The sequence below is a fragment of the Eptatretus burgeri genome, chromosome 1, assembly GCF_056783735.1.
Source record: "Eptatretus burgeri isolate ZD-2024b chromosome 1, Ebu_testis_v1, whole genome shotgun sequence".
NCBI classification, from domain to species: Eukaryota; Metazoa; Chordata; class Myxini; order Myxiniformes; family Myxinidae; genus Eptatretus; species Eptatretus burgeri.
The window spans coordinates 105,706,855-105,728,019 of NC_140961.1; the positions used below are offsets into that span (position 1 = coordinate 105,706,855).

General features: G+C 33.5%; 1 protein-coding gene across 6 annotated transcripts in view; it reads left to right on the forward strand.

Moving 5' to 3' along the window:
• Positions 1 to 20,668, forward strand: part of LOC147035126 (uncharacterized) — a 61,439-nt gene extending 40,771 nt beyond the window's left edge. For 4 of the 6 annotated variants that reach the window (XM_085893807.1, XM_085893799.1, XM_085893803.1 and 1 more), the window contains one exon: positions 14,420 to 20,668. In XM_085893807.1, coding sequence (XP_085749933.1) covers positions 19,030 to 19,671 — 642 coding nt within the window. In that variant the 5' untranslated portion in view covers positions 14,420 to 19,029 and the 3' untranslated portion in view covers positions 19,672 to 20,668. Of the gene's footprint in view, positions 1 to 1,588; positions 2,804 to 14,419 lie in introns of those variants that run through there. The other 2 variants (XR_015061400.1, XR_015061399.1) reach the window with 1 other exon arrangement.
• Positions 20,669 to 21,165: the final 497 nt, after the last annotated feature.

The following is a 21,165-nucleotide window of genomic DNA, read 5'->3' on the forward strand; positions in this document are numbered from 1 at the left end:
ATTATATTGTGTGGAGGTTTTACGGATTTGTAAATGCAATGATTTGCACGAAACGTTTTGTAGAGTGCAAGAGATGATTAACCAGCTGGGAGCATGGTGGGTGATTTGTTCCTGAGAGTAAAAAAAAAAATGAAACTTGTGCGATTCCAATATTCACTGCAATGAAACGTGTTCTGTTGGGATTTTGACGATATTTTAACTCGTGCTGAGTTGAGCTGTGGGTCTGTTTGAAATGGCATGTTATACATTCTTGGCGTTGTATTTCCACGCGAAGGTCGCAAACTACACTGTGTGAGACCCCCTCCTCTCGATCTGTGGGGGGTGGCCTATCGTTACACTGAGTCTTTGTTCGAGCCTTTGCTTTAAGTGTGAAATTTGATTCATATGTAGATTCAAGAGGATGAGATAGAAATGTGATTGGTATTTGTCACGTGATCACACGTGAGTCTATGAGATGCAATGCTGTCTAGTGTATGTGTTGAAGCCATGACAGAGTAATGCTAAACTGTGGGTTTTGCCTGTCAGAGTTTTTTTTCCTTTTTCTTCCCACTGGATGTGGAGAGAACTTCCTGTTCCTCGTTCCTTGGTGTTTGTGGCGCACCCTCTGGACTGAATCTGTTTAAAGTGAAGTCCATTTAGGAAAAAGTGTTGAAGTTTTATTTTACAACCATCGGGATTTAGAATAAATTGTGAAATAACAATTGTGAATGTGGATATACTGTATGTGATTTAAATGTAGAAACGTGATTTGGAATGATTTTAATGATTTGATGATGTTTAGCACGTGGGGCAATTCGCAGATAATAGATGATTCCCTCGGTGGACGTTGAAATATTGTTTTATTCGTCTGCGAATGTTGAGGTTACCTGAACTTGTGCTGGGAAGGCAATGGCAAACAACCCAGTGTAACCATTTGATCGATTCAGTCAAGGTAAATTCATGATTTAATTGGATAGATGCTGAAGATTAAATTTTTCATTTATGGATTTTAAAAGGAAATATTTTGTTTTGACCAAAAAGTTGTTTAAGAGAGTTTGGATGTTTATTAGTCTGAAGTTTAAGATGCTTTTCCAAGACTGGGATAAAGATTGTGGAGGGTGAAGCTGCATGTTTAGACAGAGTGTTTGAGCTGCAATATAAATGATATTCGCCTGATAACAGATTTGACAAGTGATTTTACAATTTTTGAACAACTGTTTAAAATGATTTATTTGTTTTGATAAAAGAAAATGGATTCGTAATTGAGAAGGTCGGAGGAAGTGATAGATGGTTTGTGTATGTGAATTGGAAAAATGGCAGCATGTTTGCTGTTTTGGTGAGAGAGAAGTGGATAGATGGAGAAATGTCAGAGATTTAAAATGTCGATGGAAATAGCAAATGAGATGGATGTTTTGAGTATACGTACAACTGGGATTTCTGTATATTTTAGCAATGTGTTTTGGGAAATAACAAGGAAAGGGATTAAAATATTGATATGACATATAATGCAAGTTAAATGCTTCCATAACAATCTTTGTTAGTCTTGTAGAACTACATGTGCCCATGACGTTTATTGATTGGTGTTTACTTGATGCTTTGTTTGTTTCAGAGTGTTGAAAGCAGTCTTTGAAGCAATGTACGATTTCATCTAAATGAAGTTTCTACACAAAGATTGGACGATGGGAGAAGCCAGATTTGGGTGATTGAGCATTCAACACATGATTATGCCTCCCCTTCCTGAGGAGATAAGATGGACCAATGTGGGAAAAGAAAGAAAAAACCCACTGAGGAGAAGGTTGAGCAAAGTCTTAACGTCGGCGTTGTGTGGTGCCTGCATGGAGGAATGTTCTCAGCCACACTCTCGATTGCCGCTCTGCAAATACATCGTGAACTTGCTGTGGTTGCTTCAATGTACGACAGGCCTGCAATTCCACACTGCGCTCCTTCAACCCAGTGTCCGGCCCAAGCTTGTACTTGACCACATCTACCTTCTCCTCAGCTCAAGGAGTGCTTCGATTGTGTTTCCCGTTGGGTGCCGCTCTATCCACACCCTGACCTGTTTGTCTTCTGACTTCGGGTAGCATGTTTTCAATGTGTGACACATGCTGATGAACAGGCCATATATTAAATGGAAACTCACTCATTTTCTGATATGAACACACGCTGCCATTGTTGATTGAACTTGAATAATGGAAATCTTTTCTCCTTCAGGAATGGGACATGGTAATCATGTGTAAGAAAAATTATTCAAATTTTCCTGAAAAAAAAAAACGGGGGAGTGTGGGGGAAAAATTTATATTAATGTATTTTAAATTGCAACAAATGGAGTTTCAGAAATGTAACTTCTATGCTGCAAATTGAATTGGCTGTCATTTCTGGCCAAAAGACTTTTGCCCTAAATGATAAGAAATGTGTTGTTCTGGAGCAGAGTGACCGAGCTGATAAATGAACCTTTGCTTAGAAAATGTACGAAGTGGCTTTTCGTCTAAAAGACACGTCTACAGTCTGGGTGAATATCCCCCAACCTTTCTCTCATGGAAGTATAAAATGCTTTGAAATCTAAAAGTTTGGAGTACGAGCACGTGAGGAAGTATAGTTTCTCAGTGGCTCGTACTCCTTGGAACTGACCAAGTACCAAGTTAGAATAAAACTCTCTGATGTAATGTAGAAGTGAATTGAATTGGGTTGGTCTAACTGTTAACTAAAGTAAGAATAAATGAAATAGAACCAAATAATATTGCAATCAATGGGGATTCTTAAGTTCATTGTACAAGGGTGAGAAGTGTATGGTGTATAATTAGGAAATAAATTGTTTCACAAGGAAGGACTTGTGTGGACATCAGTTTTATCAGTGTCGAGAGGGTTTTTTGTAGGATTTTATAATCAAATCGGACAAACGTTAAACTCTGTCTGAAGTCAAATAGGATTCCACAATCGACCAGTTAGAATCCTTCAGGATGACAACGATCACAACAAGGTGGGTTAAAAAAATCCACATCAGTATGTATGTATATATATATATATATATATATATATATATATATATATATATATATATATATATATATATATATATATATATATATATATATATATATATATATATATATATATATATATATATATATATATATATATATATATATATATATATATATATATATATATATATATATATATATATATATATATATATATGTATATGTATATGTATGTATATATATATATATATATATATATATATATATATATATATATATATATATATATATATATATATATATATATATATATATATATATATATGTATATATATATATATATATATATATATATATATATATATATATATATATATATATATATATATATATATATATATATATGTATATATATATATATATATATATATATATATATATATATATATATATATATATATATGTATATATATATATATATATATATATATATATATATATATATATATATATATATATATATATATATATATATATATATATATATATATATATATATATATATATATATATATATATATATATATATATATATATATATATATATATATATATATATATATATATATATATATATATATATATATATATATATATATATATATATATATATATATATATATATATATATATATATATATATATATATATATATATGTATATATATATATATATATATATATATATATATATATATATATATATATATATATATATATATATATATATATATATATATATATATATATATATATATATATATATGTTGTTGCGGTTCTAGTAACCGCATGCCTCCAAGCAATGGCATCCAACATATAGTGGTTCCAAGATAGTTATTCCATTCATATACGTTTAGATGAGGGGTTTTTAACCTGTAGTCCATGGACCTCTTTGGGGCCCGTGGATGGGCTTCAGGGGGTCCGTAAACCAGGCGTATAAAAATTATTTAAAAATTTTTTTTGCTAGCTTTTTATATAATGTTTTATTTTTTGTCTAGGTACAGGATGTTATGTACTTATTCTTGCTTACTGAAGTCTATTATATCTGTAAGGTAGGTTGAAATGGGATGCCACTGAATGTACACAGTCAGGTAACATACAGTCGTCATCGTTGTCAACTTATGACTTCTAGAATAGTTCCCGTCGATAGAAATTGAAGAAAATGTCCCCTGCCACAGATTTTAGCCCTGGCCACTAGACCTCATCTTTACAGTTTGGTATCGTCGGCTGCACGACGCCACTCAGTGCCACTCCATAATTAAGTGCATATTTCTCACTTTCCATGGCTTGTCATGACTCAGGATTCTTCTCATATACTGGTGAGGTTTAAAACTTTATAGTATCTTCAGATCCATGCTTTTTTTTTCCTGAACAATTATACTGTATATTCAATTACCCATCAATATAATTTTTCCATCGACCTTCGTCACGCACTGGCTCTGATTTTCCTTCCTGCTTGCCATGTTTTTATCTGCATTCATTTTCTACATTACAATATATTGTATATCTTTCATCCATATTTTAATTGATAAATAATGCATGAAACTGAATATAAATATTGGGGTACCATGTTTTTCTCCATTTCCTTCCATTCGAAGATATTTACAAACCCCATACCTGGGTATTAATTATCATTAATTTGTAGGAGAATCAGTGAGCTTGTCTCATATTTCAGGGGACTCTATCTTAATGTCTGCTCATGTTGACATATACATGTACCCAGGATTAGTGAACAATTCCTTCGAGCATGCCATTATTGTTGCCTTTTGACCCAGTCAAAAGGTCATTGTTATGATCATTGTGTAATGATCAAAAGGTCATTGTAAAAAAAAAAATGTGTTTTTTGTTTTGTTTTGTGTGTGACCAGCAGTTGATCCAGCAGATCCGAGATTTAATGAAAAGCATGCCTCAATTATGTTTCGTACACATAGCCGGCCTAAACTTATTAATTTAATTTTTGTTCACTGCTTACTGTTTTCCATATGTATTACATCACAGTGTTTTTTTTTTTTTTAATTATTATTATATTATTATTAATTTATTTTGTTCAGACTTAGCTTAAGTTGGAAATGTCGAAGAAAAGGCAGTATGATGAAGCCTACGTATCCTTTGGTTTTACTTACATCACTGAACGTGATGGGACAAAAAAGCCACAGTTTTTCTTGTGTGGCAAGGTTCTTGCCAATGGAAACATGAAGCCAACAAAGCTGAAGGAGCAACTCACGTCTGTCCATCCTGAAAATACATCAGACAGTGTGGATCTTTTTAGCAGCGTCTCGCGTAGCGAACACTGCTCATAGAGAGCTCGGCCTTCTTCTTCTTCTTCCTCTTCCTCTTCCTCTTCCTCTTCCTCTTCCTCTTCCTCTTCCTCTTCCTCTTCCTCTTCCTCTTCTTCCAAAACCTTAATCTCTAGAACTAGGCTCTTGTATATACAAGATTCGGATCTCCTTAAATACTGAGCACATGTACACATCCTCACATAGACGGTGCCTTTTGAGAGCGTCTATCATGAACTTTCAACTCTATTCGGGCATTTGCTTTAAAGTTTCAAAAAATTCACGTTACTATTTAAAGATTATTCCATTTATCGTATTGTAATTTCGTAAATACATTATTTATTTCATAAATACACTATATATCGTAAATACGTAAATACATTATTACGCGTTTCACTATTGGCTTAATCAAGGCACGTGACGAAATATCGGAAGTTGATCTTGTTGTTGTTGGTTTTTTTAATTTTTTTAAAAAAACATTTCTTTTTTTAGCCGACAAAACCTTGAGGACGCTGCTCTTGGACACATTTGTCCTTGTTTGTGTAAAGAAGGCTCGATTTGAAAAGGTTGGAACTTTGCCAAAACTTGGAATTGCCCCAACACAAAAGCCTTGTCTTGAAGTATCCTCCAAGGTTGCTTATCGCATTGCCAAACAAAAGAAGCCACACACAATTGGAGAGACTTTAGCAAAACCATGTGCCCTGGACATGGTCGAGCTGGTTTGTGGATTGGAGCTGAGGAAGAAAATTGAAGCAGTGTCTTTGTCAAATGATGTAATACATTCCAAAATAGTTAATATTTCTGGTAATATTTTGAAGAAGGTCATGGAGGAATTGGCAGCTATGCCATTTCCCTTCAGTATGCAACTGGATGACTATATATATATATATATATATATATATATATATATATATATATATGTATATATATAAGTATATATATATATATATATATATATATATATATATATATATGTATATATATATATATATATATATATATATATATATATATATATATATATATATATATATATATATACTTGTATAGCCTGGTGTTGGCGCAGTGGTTAGGGCACCGGCTTGGGATCCAAAAGGTCCTGAGTTCAAGTGCCGTTGGGCCACAGAATTAATACACCAGGGGGTTGACTCAGTCTGTCATCCTTCCGAGGTCGGCGAAATGAGTACCAGTATACTGGGCCGGTGTATACCCCGGTTAAAATAGGTGTACCATATCCCTGTGTCGTAAGAGGCGACCAGGGTTGCGTCAGGAAGGGCATCCAGCGTAAAACATGTGCCAAATCACTATGCGGATCATATGGATGATCCGCTGTGGCGTCCCCTAACGGGAGCAGCCGAAAGAAGAAGAAGAGGAAGATATATATATATATATATATATATATATATATATATATATGTATATATATATATGTATATATATATATATATGTGTATATATATATATATATATATATATATATATATATATATGTATGTATATATATATATATATATATATATATATATATATATATATATATATATATATATGTAGTAGATTAATGGGGTTTCTGAGGCATCCATGCAAATGAATGGGGAAAACTATGAATTGATCCCCGAAAACCCCTAACAGGAGGCTAATTCATCCCATACAAATGTATAGGGAGAACTCTCTGACTCGAGACCCATCAGGACAAAAAGAGAAGTATGATTTTCAGCCATACAAATGGATAGGGAGAACTCTGACTCGAGACCCATCAGGACAAAAAGAGAAGTCTGATTTTATGCCATACAAGCTCATGTTAAATTGAGACTGTCTCAGGGCCCAAAAAAACCTCATACAAATTAATAGGGGAAGTTTTCTTGATCAAGGCTTATTTGGTCAAAAGAGGAGAATGATTTCTTACTCCATTCAAAGAGTGAGCCAACGAATATTTAATCATGTTCTATTTGAGGTAATAAATTAATTTTCCTATTACATTCATCACCATCGAGTATGTTCACAAATATTATTTTGGTCTAAATATCTTTGTTGAGCAGAGATAAAATGATAAACTTCTCTTAATGCTCTTGTTTGACCACCTCCTGAGCCACATATCATTTTGAGATTATAGTAAATTGTTTTTTCATTGTTTAATTGATAACCATTAAAGTTTTTAGTCCATTCAAGGATATTTATTTTTTTCTTTACATCCTCTAACTTATTTCTATTTGTATTTGTAGTTATTTGTATAATTAAATTTATCCGCTTATTTATTTTATCGACTTTTACCCTGGTTATTTCTTCAAGACTTATTTGATATTTCTCACATTCTTTATGTTTTCCATTTAAGTACCAAGGTTGATTGCATCTCCACTCTTTGGTTTGGTTATTGCTTGGTTCTATCAATTATAAATCAGTAAAAGACGGGAGTAGTTCCTCAGCCCTTATACTTATAACCATAAGGGAGACTATTAATTCCATTCTCTAAAATATATCTTTTATCATCAAAAGCTCCTAATGCTTTCTTATTTATTTCTTCTGTATATAATTGATATTTATAACTTCTTATTTTATTCATTTTTCTATACTCTTCCTTCTTTAAGATTAAACAGTTGTAATAATGTTTGAAGTTTATTGTTTCATTTCTTATTTTTTTCTTTCTTCCCTTTAACTTCTTTTTACACCTTTCAATATTATTTTCAATATATGTAAAAGCATAAGACTTTGATCTCATTCCTATAAATTCACTCATAACCGTCCCACCCAATTCATCTTTTAACTTACCAATAACCTTTTCGTTATTTGATGAAAACAACACATCACCAGATTTATAATTACTTGTATCATATATATATATATATATATATATATATATATATATATATATATATATATATATATATATATATATATATATTATCAATCATATCCTCATATACATCTCCAGTCTTTATTTCTAATATAAAACTATCTGTATCCATATATAACAATGACACATTAGCGTTATACTTTAATTTTAAATTATTGTAGTAATAGTCATACATAAACAACCTTGACAAATCAAGAATTGATGTTCCTATATAAATAGGTTTATCCATTTCAATACTCTTTTTTTTTCAAATGAATAGCACAAAAGTTCTCTGAAAATACCTCCACCTGCTCAAAACTTGGTTTGTTAATTAACTTTGAGGCCTGTTTCCAAGATGAAGCAAGTCTTATGTTTTCTCGATTCCTAACATTTTCCATAGTCTTTCCAAATACAGCATTATTCATGAATTTATAAAAGTCCTTCACAAAATCTGTTTCTGTGTTTTTTCTACTTTTTGTATTAAAATCAATATAGTCCTTTAACCATGGACTTTGTTTAAATTTCAAAATCCTATGAATTTTCCTCACTCTCAACCTGGCAGATAAATATTATCTCAAGTTCCTTTGATGTGAAACATAACTTTCTTTCTCATTTAATGTAGTAAAGTAGTTTTTCTCAAGATTTACCCTTTATATTAAATGACTGTTGGTAATCACTTAGCCATTCTTTTCTTGGACTTTCTTTATCGGAGGCATAGGGTAGGTCTTTATGTTTATTATGAAGTTCTTCAGGGTATTTTAAATCAACCTCAAAATAATATCCAACATCAGCCTCATCCAATTCTTTTTGAGAGGAGATAACAATATCAAGTAAAACTTTTTCATAATATTTTTCTTTCACCCATTTAAGTTTCCTATCAGGTAAAGATTGAGTCATGGCCCACCCATACAAATTGTTAGCATCATAATACATCAGGTAAGAGTTGTCCTCATTCTTATTATAATCAGGAAGATATTTGTTATTTGCTTTAGCATATCTCTTGGAACATACTTGAGATATTCCTCCTCTTTTAGCCTTCTCTATCATTAATAGCATATCTATATCACTGATTTATTCCAAATTTTGTTTTGTCATTTTTAACATAGCACTCCAAGCCAAACCCGGAGCTGTGTAATAGGGAGCAGGGTCTAATCCATAATAATTTTTATTATGACAAACTGTTCGAAAAGTTTCAAACAGATCACTTAATAACAGTACATCAGTTTTAAGATATAAATCATGATATTCCCCAAGATTCGTTATATTAAACTTCTCCCAAACCTTTTTAGCTTGTGTATAATCATCATCAGAAATATGAGTATTATTCAACTTACCATAGAAACTCTCCCTTGAAGGAAGTTGTGTTTCTTAAAACCTTTCAAATGAATCCATATAGTCATACGGATATATTCCCTTTTGTGATAGGAGATCAATCTCTTCTTGAATCGAGAAATATGATTTAAGACTCGGGAAGTTTTTAATATTTGATGCTAAGTCAGATAATGAATCTCCCATGAACTTGTATGTGTCAAGAAATCTGATATGGGTTATGGGGGATGTTTCAATTGATTTTGTGAATGAGATGTATTTTTGATCTGTGTTTGGATTGGCAAAAATATTTCCGAATGTCTTTGAAAGTTCATTTATAAATAGATGTGTGTCATAGTGAGCGTTGTTGTGAAGAAAGACAGGAATAAAATTTGGAGTCTTGTAATTAAGATTGCAATGGGAATGAGCTGGACCTCTATATTTACCAGTAAGATGACAGTGATCCTAAACCTTGACCCCCTCCCTCAATTTTCTCATCACAAATATGACAGGTACTGTTCTCTCTAAATTCCTTTTCCTCTTCCTTTGTTAATGACATTTGTTAATAGGTTTTCACCATTATTTCTCTTCATCTTATGCAATCTTTTTCCAATCGTCTTACAAACTCCTCTGAGGCATCTTCCCCTCTATAATGTTCTAACTTGTTGTATTCAACACCAACAGATGATTTGATATAATAACAGAAACCACAAGGAGTATGTTTTTGGAATATATTTGCATACGATTTATTTAGATTTGAAGAAACAGTGTTTATCCTTTCAAGGATACTTTCAAAATCAGCATATATCACAAACGGATGTTTTATAGATTTGTTAAAATCTTTGAATGATATGTTTGAACCTGCTTTTGGTAAATTGATTACGGTTGATTTATAATTACTACAATATTTCGAATGTTTATTTAATCGTTCTTTTGTGTGAAAGGAGATGAGACATCTCTTTCAAGGATACGTTTTACATTTTCTCTTATATATTTGTGATTTGGTTAATCTTGAGAATTTTTTTATGAAACCATAATGTGATTTTTCCTTTGAAGTAAAGTGGAGAAGGTCAATGTGTGTTTCATCATTTTTATAGTTGTTTGAAATTTTTAATATTTGAACTTTGTTTGTATCCGTTAATCCATATACATTAACAGATAGGTTATTCATTTTCTCAAATTTAGGAATATCTCTCAATGACATTGGAAACTTTAAATCTTTAACATTTAATGTATTCTCGTATTTCTTATAATGTTCAACCCTTTTAGGATTCCATTGGGAGGATGTAAGTGAGCAAGAACAGACCATAGAAAACATTTATTATCTATGTTTTGAATATTAACAACCGCTTTCTTAAGTTTTATCCCTTTTGGTAAATCAATATAAGAAGAAGCCTGAAGAGGATCTGATTTTAAGATGTGTATATCTAAAAAGATTATTTTTGTGAAAGTAAATCTACTACCTACTACAGTGTTATCAACATCTTGTTCTTGTCTCTGGAGATCATCGTAAACATCACATCTTACAAAATCTTGAAATGATGAGATAAAGTGTGGGTTTCTCCTCATATAGGGAGTAGTTTCATCGTCTTGTCTTTCCATTTTCAATTTTACCCCCATATAAAACTTAAAAGTTTTCATTTCACTTAATGTTTTTTTAAATTATAGTTTCAATACTTTGTTTTACCATATCAACAGCTTCCATGATTGAAGATGGTCCTTGGTCTTGAAAACGAAAAAAATCTTATTTATATATGCCCTTTAAATGCCCCATTCAATGTTTTCAATGGAGAATTTAGCTTCCCTTTTTTCATTGTTCTTGTGTTTGCATGATTGAAGATGTCTATTGTAATTAATTTTAAGAATATCATCATCACATCTATCGCAATGTTTTGTTTCTTGGTCAAGTGGAGATATTTGATGAGATATATTAAATGTGTTTGTTGGTTTGAAGGTGTTTTTTTTATAATATTTATATTCGTGATTACAAACATCGCAGTATGTTGCATTCACCATATTTATGTAATAAAACTTTGCTAAAACTAAAATTTTCTTGATGAAAATTTCATTTAATTTATAGGTGAATCTGTGCTTAAAACTATTTTATCCGCCAACTTTTTTCACTTAATAAATATAATGTTTCAAGACACAAAAGACAAGTTTCAATCAATCAATTTATTTGTAAAAGATACTGAGAAATATGTCAAGGATGTAAAATTGAACAAAGATAAATATAACAACTATTGGATAAAACAATTATGGTAAATAATGAGTTCTTCAATTTCCTTCAGTGGAAGGGATTTTAGTATACCTGGAAGAACATCAATTAAAGTATCTCGAACAAAAGTTTCTCCTCTCCTTCTGGTAATATATTCAAAACGAGAAAAAGCAATGAAACAATGAAAAGTATCAAAAAATTAAAACCTTATAGATGAAGCTTTAGAAAGAAAAGATAAGACCATCTGTAATATGCAAGGAGAAATTTGTATTCTTTCCAGCAACCCTAAAGATGTAAATCCTGATGAAATAAAGGATGTTAATATATCAGGTGAAATGACATTTCATGCAATAGTAGTTTAGGATCATTTTAAAATTACCTTTAATATAAAAAATATTATAGTTGAATCTGGTTATAAAAAAGTATATAGATATCAATGTTAATGTTGTTTCTACGAATAAAATATGAGTCAATATTCAACTGAAGATTTCAAAGATTATGACAGTGATTATGATCATTATGAAAGTAGTTTTATAGATGATTCCTAAGATGAATTTTAGTTTCAGTAAAGTTTTACTTTATAAATATGATAGATTTTGAACCTCTTGAATTCCCTGATTCTCCATATGACAAATTTGAGATTTGTCCTGGGTGTGAAAGACGGGGATTAAACACAGAGCCAAAAGCCTATAAACAATGTATATTCTGTGATTATCTTCTAATTAATGATAATAAAAAATATAAAAAGGAAAATAATTCTTTTAGATTTACACCAAAAATGAATTACTTTACAAGATTGATTAGAGAAATGAATGTAAAGTATGAGGGTGATAACACACCTTTCCTTACAAGGGAAGAAACTGAACGTATAAGAGAAATGTTCAAAGGATTGTTGTTATATACTATTCATGGATGTTATTTTCAGGGAAATATCAACACAAGATATTGAATAAATAAAATAATGGATTATCTTGAAATTATACCCGACCTTAGGATAGAATATAGAGTTTCTAAAAAAGCCAATAATAAATTAAATAACCTGTTTTCCAAATATATAAATGAATGATTTTTTACCCATTTAGGAAAATAAGATAAAATTTAACAATCATAAAAATCTTCCAAATTCATTAAGATGTCTCATAGTTGGTTCAAGCGGATGTGGACAAACCTGCTTACTTTTGAAGATGCTCCTGATTCCCAAGTTTTTAGATTATGATCATTTAATAATTTTCACAAAGTCGAGTTTTCAACCAGAGTATCAACTACTCTCACAAGGTTTTAATGCTGGTCTTCAAAAAGAAGATATAATCGGTTTATTTAAACTTCAAAAAAACCTAAATGATTATAACATTGAAGATATAATTCAACTATTTTGTGATACACAGAGATGTAAAAAGAAATCAAAACCAATAACTTGTATTCTTAGTGATAATACGGATGATATACCATCTCCCCAATATTTGGATAAATCAAAAAAGAACTTCGTTATCTTTGATGATTGTGTTAATGAGAGAAACCAAACGGTAATGGACAGCTACTACACAAGAGGGAGACATTCCTCTTGTAATTGTATTTATCTTAGTCAATCGTACTTTCAACTTCCTCGTCGTTCCATCAGAAACAATGCTAATACTTTTATTTTATTTAAGTTAAATTCAATAGATATAAACAATTTTTGGACAGACAATTGTTCTACATTATGTAGTAAAAAGGAATTTGGGGATTACATTAAGCACACGACTGAAAAATATAAATATATTGTTGTGAAACAAGATGAGATATTAAATGATATTTTCCAACAAATAAATGGATGCGAAAGAAAGAGCAAGAAGATTTAAGGAACATCAAGAGTTGGTTTCAAAAGTTGTAAAACAACAGGAAGATGTAAAGAAGAAACGCAGACAGAAACTAATGGGTGAAGAAGCATTTGAAAGAAAACAAGAGAAATTTTTTTAACCACTTTTAAAAACTTACAAAGAAAAAATTATAGATGTTTCCACACTTCCCACAATAGAATGTACTCCTAAAAAACTTCAAATGATAAAAGATTTCAGTCAATTGATGGAGGAAGAATTAGAGCATATAGGAGAATTAGAATATGATGATGAAGGATTATTTCAACAACTGGAAGAGATTAATCAACCCCCTGATTATATTGTGAATGCTCTTCAAAACAATTAATATTCAGTGGATTCAAAAACCAAAGCAGGTCTCATCCCAACAGAACAACCAGCAATATTTCATCTTGTTCAAGAAATGGTATTGATATTTAATGATGAATTAAAGTTCTTGGGTTCTGCTCAACCCCTGTTAAACTAACTCCGAGATTAATGTTTCTTCTCACAAAAGATGGAAGACAAGGTTCAACTGTGAGGGGTGAATCAAAGAATTTTGGTAAACCATTGGATATGAAAAATAATGATGATAGAGTATATATTGATCTGCTGAACTCTGTTAATTTTTGGGTTAGTCTTTCTGGTAAATGTGGCAAGAATGAGAAGGAGAAACGCATTATTCAGGCTTCAAGTATCCTTGGTTCAGGTGTTAGTTTTCTTCCAAATGACACATCACATTTAGTTAATAGATCACTGCTATTGTTGTTAGGTTGATCCCCTATTGCTGCTATTGTTGTTGTTGTTATTGTTGTTAAGATCACATCACTGCTATTGTTAGGTCGTAAGAAGGCTGGAAATAATAATTGTTTGTATGAAGCATCAGCCATTTTAGATCAGTTGATGAACATGAAAATAAACCAATGTCACCCGCAGGGTGACCCGTATCTTGCCAAAAGGTGACCACTTGTGACTTCTTCAAGGTCACACTGAGGTGAACAGAGCTGCTATCCACCTGGAGCGACTCCTTGAGGAATATCTGCCTACGAGAGATTCCGATGAGAATCGTTCTACAGAGTAACATATGAAAAATATGTGTTTGCCTCATAACGTCACCAAATGACATCATAATGTCGCAAGCTTGACAGATCTAGAAAGCACTCATCGAGGTGTTCAATTTGAGGTGCTACACGATATGGTTCCTAAAACTTGAAAATTTGACCTTGGGGTCGAATATGTTTGACCTCTGGCGCTAACCATGAAGGTCAAGGCCAATCGCCACCAAAAACTAATCAGCTGAGCGCCAGACCATATACTACATTCCTGTAAAGTTTGGAGACGATTCGATTAAAATTTCTCAAAAAATAAGGGTTTCGTCGACTCCCCTGATTTGCGACAAAGTGAGCTTGACCTTTGACCTTGACCTTCAAAATTTTGTGCTCTGAAAGGGACCTCTATAGGCCTCTGATATGCAAAGTTACAAAAATTTCCAATGATAACTGTGCTCTGCAGAATTTTTTATATGTGATTACAGACAAAAAAAATAAAAATAAAAAAACATACAAGCTGACTAACATATCTTGCAAAAACTTCGTTTTGGCAAGATAATAATTAATAAATATCAATATAAAGACATTTTATCTCATTAAATAAGATGAGAAGCACAATCCTGAGTTTTAATTTCACAACAAGCGACCACACATCTTCATTCCCACACCCACAACAACTTGACCCAACAAAAGAATAAGAGGCATCTTTATTGTCCATGGAAACTTATAATATCTTATTTAATATAACTGAGAAAAATGACAAGTTTATTTATAATCCAGGAAGTGGATGCAAAACGATAACAATCTCACCTGGAGCACATCAGATTTCTCAAATATCTTCCGAAATTGCTCGTCTTATGAAAGAACAGGGTGATGAACCAAAAAATATTGTTATAGATATTCAAAAACATACTTCAAAATCAACGATTAAACTTAAAAATAACTACAAGGTTGATTTCCCAATTGATAATTCATTTTGAGAGTTATTGGGTTTCTCCTCAAAAAAGATTGAAACGAATGGGACGTTTTACAATGACAATGTCATTCAAATATCCTCAGGAATCATTTCGGTATTAATTCACTGTGATTTGATTGATGGTGCTTATAATGATAGCATCAAAACAAATACAATATTTTCATTCAGCACATACTCAACCCCAATTGGTTATAAATTCAATATGGAACCCAAAAATTTGGTTTATCTCCCTGTGTCAGCAAAAACCATACACAGAGTACATTTTTGGACAACTGACCAAGATAATCGTATGATTTATTTTAATGGAGAAGTTATATCCTTCAGAATTCACCTACGTGAAGTTTTCCAATAAATAAATATGATGGTTATTGTTGAGGAAACACGAGTTGGGAAAATATAAAATAATTACAGGGGATGGGATGTTCCTTTCCCCATACTACAAGGGTGAAGGTATGTATCTTGATAGAGGATACTATAAACCTAAGAGACAAAGGGGTGCCGGATATCAATTTAGAGGAGATGGGATAATTGATACTCTAATAGGCATTGGTTCAACTATTCTTAAACAAAAAGACCCAATTGGTTCAACTGCCTCTGCTGTGGGAAATGTAGCAGGTGCTGCAGAGAGCATAAAAGATGCCCAAAAGGAATCTCATAAATTACAAGCAATTAAAGAAATTAAGAAAGGCAAAACTCAGTTGTCCCCCCAAGAACGACAGAAAAATAATTCAAATACTTGGGTCAGGGTTTCAAAAGTTTTAACATCTTTTTTCCTAAATAAATAGAAGTATGGAAGCAATTGATAGGATGTATGATTTGGATGATACCATTGTCATCTCAAACTCCACTAAAAAGAAGATTACTTCAAGGTAAATGCAATAACTGAAACAGACTGGAATGCAAATGGTACAAAAAGTTTTAAAATAAATGATCAACAAACTTATTTGAATCTATCCGAAAGTTTCTTGTTGTGTAAATTTAAATTCACTAAGGCTGGGAATAACACAAACGCTACACGTCAATGATTTATTCTAGAAAATGTGTGATAGTGTTCGTTTGTACATTGGAACACAAGAAGTTGAAGCGGTTGATTATGTCTCTACTGTATCTGAAATGATGAAATTTACACCACATACATTCAGTGATAGAATGGGAAAGTGGGCTGTCGAAGGTTTTATTCCTGATATGTCAACGGGAACAACCACAGACGCTGGATATACTCAAAGGAAAGGAACGTATACTGATGATACAAAATCAGATAATAGTTTTACTGTGGCAGTTCCTCTTAAAGGTATATTTGGATTTTGTGATCATGATAAAGTTCTTTATAGTCTTAAAATTAGATTTCAACTTCAAAGGAATGATAATGAAAATAGATTACTTTTTGGTGTTGGTAGTGCTTTTGTTGATCAGAATAAATTTGTAATTGATGAAATGAGTTGGTATATTAGTGAATATACTCCTAATCTTAAAACAGAAGAAATGTTGAACAGAAGACTTAACTCAAAGAAACCACTGTGTATCATACCTCAAAAGAAGATGTCAACACGTTAAACTAAACCAAACCACTTACACGTGGAATTTGGGTGTTCTGGAAGGAAAGCCACGATATCTGTGGATCATTTTAAAAAAAACAGATGGCAATACTGCTACTGATAAGAATAATGCATTGAGTGATAATGTTAAGGTGAAACAACTTCGTGTTTCTCTCGATGGAACATTTTATCCACGAGATAGATTGGAAATTAATTGGGAAAAAAATGATTAAGCTGAAGCATACAAGTCTTACCAAAAGGTGTGTGAAAGTAATGGAAATAAAGAACCAATTTTGGATATGACAGCATTTTAAAGTTTGGATACAATCTATGCGTTTGACCTGAGTGCTCAAAAGGAAGCTATAAAGTCTAATCGAGTGGATACTTCCCTATACATTGAAAGAGGAGAGAGTGAAGAAGTTGATGCATATTGTTTGCTTTTGGAAGAAACAGAATTACATATAATGGTGTTATGATTAGTCTCACTTAATTTTTTGTTCAATAAAAGAGTGGCAAAGTACCAACCTGGGTATATGTTAATCAAATCAATCTTCATGAACTATCATCATGTGTTCAAAATCAAAAGCCTTGTACGATTAACGTTAATACAATTCAGAGAAAAGGAGCAGTAAGAATTGATGTTTTGCTCACAAGAGAACAGGTTAAAATCTTGAACGATACTGGCTCACTTTAAATTAAAATGACAAAACCAATGTTGAAAATATATTAAATGAGAGACAAGTTGATGATTTCTCCCATTTCTAATTCCTTTATTTGCTGGTTTAAGTGCGGTTGGAGCATTGACGGGTGGTATTTCAACAGCGGTTAAAACTGCCAACGAAAGGAAGGCTCAACTCCGGACTCAAAAATAATTGGAAAGACATAACAATGAGTTGGAGAAACAAATTAGTGGAAGTGGTGTAATTATAGATTTTGCTGAAAAACTTGAAAGTCTGCCTGACAAAGCGAGATTGTTAGTTGGAGATATGCTTTCTTCTGTCGCACAAGTAGGTGTAAAATTAACTAAAAGGGGTAATGGATTATGTCTTTATAATAAATAAATGAGCATTGATGAGTGGTTTAAAGAATTTGGAAAGAATACAACATCAAATTTACCTGATATGTCTGACAAGAGGCCTGTACACTAAACAAGAATCTTCAGTAAGAACAGAGCATAGAGAGACAGAATGGTTTGGAATGGGAAAAGGGGTCAGACAGAGGTGCATCCTGTCCCCTTACTTGTTCAATCTACATCATGAGTAGGCCCTACATAATGTGGATGTCAAACTTGCATGACATAGTCCAGCAGATATGGGAATGGATTGTGCCTTTGATGATACAAGCATGAGCTTTGGCACACTGTTAGAGCATGACCTTAAGGAAGATATTTATCGTTCGGGCATATCGCAGAATTGTCCTGTGGCCAAAATGCCGGCCATTTTCCATTATTTTACCAGTTTCGTAGGCTCCAGACCAGCTTTAATATTGATTCTGGTGGCTAATCGTACATTTTCAAGGATGAGGAATGCAGTGGTACTATTTATAACATGCTGGCAACTACCAAACTACATATATCTAGCATTCAGGGAATTAAATAAGAGTAAAACCATCAAATATTAGCGGAGTTATGCACATTTTCCGGAATTTCAGAATTAGCAAATTAGTTGTGTGCTGACCTCATAATTATGTTTATGTGTATTCATATATTTTGCTGCATATTCACACAGAACATCATAGTAACGTCACAATGATAATCCATGTTGTTAGTACAGCTTTGGTGTACTTGTGTACACCTAGTAACAATGCCTAATCTGCATGTATAATCTGTATGCTTTCAGTTGACCTGGACTGTGACTGTGGTGGCAGCCAACATATTTTCCTGGAGATTTCAGCTTACGGTAGAGTGGTGGTGGTATAACCAGTACATACTGTTCTCATATTATAACTAGTAGATACTGTTCTAAAGTAGCATAGTGCATCGGGACAATGGCCAAACTATACAAGGTCGTGGACCCTGATGAGCCTAGCACATCAGGTAAACAGTGCCCGACCACAGACTGGAACAAATGTGTTCTGTGTCAGGGAGACACAGATGAGATGCTGACATATCCATATAATTCAGCACATGGCACAGATGGGGCAGGATACAGGACCATAGCTGAGCATCTTGTAGCATTCGACAAGATCAGTTGCCTGCCAAGAACAGTAAAACTGTCACAACTGGATGAGAGTCAGGGCATCGAGGCAGCATTCCAGGTTCACAAAGCCAAATGGCATGACTCCTGCAGATGGCAGTATAACAAAACAAAACTTCAGAGGGCTGAAAAGGGGAAAACACACCACGATGATGACCCAGAAACCCACAAGTTCACGCATCAGAGCATTGAACGTGAAACTCATTCAACAGAGACATGCTTCTTCTGTGGCAAATCTGCAGCAAGAGATGCTTTGCGTAATGCATCAGCATTCGAACTTGACATTCGTGTGAGGCAGTGTGCCCTCAAACTACAGGACAAACACCTCATATCCAAACTCAGTGTTGGAGATCTCATTGCCCAAGAGGCTAAGTACCATGCTCAGTGCCTTGCCTCTCTGTACAATAAAGCGAGGGACACAAAGGCACAATAATCTAATGTAGACACTGTTAACCATGGAATTGCATTAGCTGGACTTGTCACCTATATTGAGGAAGTGCGCATGGACAATATGTTGCACCAGTGTTCAAGCTAACAGACTTGGTGAATCTGTGCAGTACCAGGCTGGAACAACTGGGAACACACGTGACGGGGCGTGTACACTCCACTAAACTCAAGAACAGAATACTGGGTTACTTCCCAGACATGGATGCTCACAAGCAAGGTCGTGATGTGGTGCTCGTGTGCAATGAGGATGTTGGTGCTGCATTAGGGAAAGCATGTGAGCACGATGCTGACAATGATGCAGTTCATCAAGCCAGAGCTATGATCATCTCGCCTTTGATGACGTCACTCGAGCCTTCTGTGCCTTGGCTGCCATCCCAGACACCATAGACAACTGGTTGGAGTCTCTGGAGTGATTCGCGGTGTTGCTCTATGACCGCACTAGCAGCCTGGAATCAGTCAATCAGGCACGCAATCAGCTGTTCACCCAGAAAGGTAGAGACATTGAAGGACTCCCTCCAACACAAGCAGCACTGATTCAGCACACAAAGAGGGCTGCCCACCAAGCTGGTCACTGCTGGGGACAGATGATGGTTGCAGTCGCAGAACTCTCATTCCCAGGTGACTGGGGGTGGAAGAAGAAGGACACAGGTGGCTGGGAAGTTCACTGGATCACACTGCCAGAAGCGACCCAGGCATGTCGAGGACTCGTACACTGTGGATGCAAAAAGGGGTGCAGAGGACAGTGCAAATGTGTCAAGGCAGCACTTCAGTGCACTGCCCTTTGCCACTGTGGTGGACTGTGTTCTCGAAACTAACATTACATTTCATTGAAAACCTGTAATATCACCATGGAAAGCCTTACCTGGTTAATAATGGAAGGACTGTCGTAGACTTGCCCTCACCACTAACATGTTAAACAACAATGGGACATGCACTATTGATTTGCAAGATACAGCATAATCTCATGAACTGTGTGCTCATATAAATAAACTACCAAATATTTTAAAGGAAACATTGCGAAGACTGCATTGTACTCTCATGAATATGTAACAGTTTCAATACATGTACATGTCTAACTCCACCAATATTAAATGCGTTTATAATTTTACTATTATTTATTTCCCAAAAGCTAGATATATGTCGTTAGGTAGGTGGAGTCAGGATAATTGGAAGTCCGAGGTTGGAGTCTGGAGTCAGGATAATAGGAAGATGAATCAACAATCAAAGGTAAACTGATGACACCAAGCTGTTAGGGTTAGGAAGTAAAGAGGACTTGATGAACCTGCTGCAGACAGTGAAGAAGGAAAGTAAAATTCTGGTCTTTATTTAAACCTCAAGCTGCTGTCACACCTTGACGTTTTATCCAGCGAATGGAAACGTATCAAAATGTATGTAAAACGCTGGCATACGCTGAACTATTGATGTTTTTTTTTTTAAAGTTTTTGGCATATTCATAACGAGTTGGACATATGCATAACGT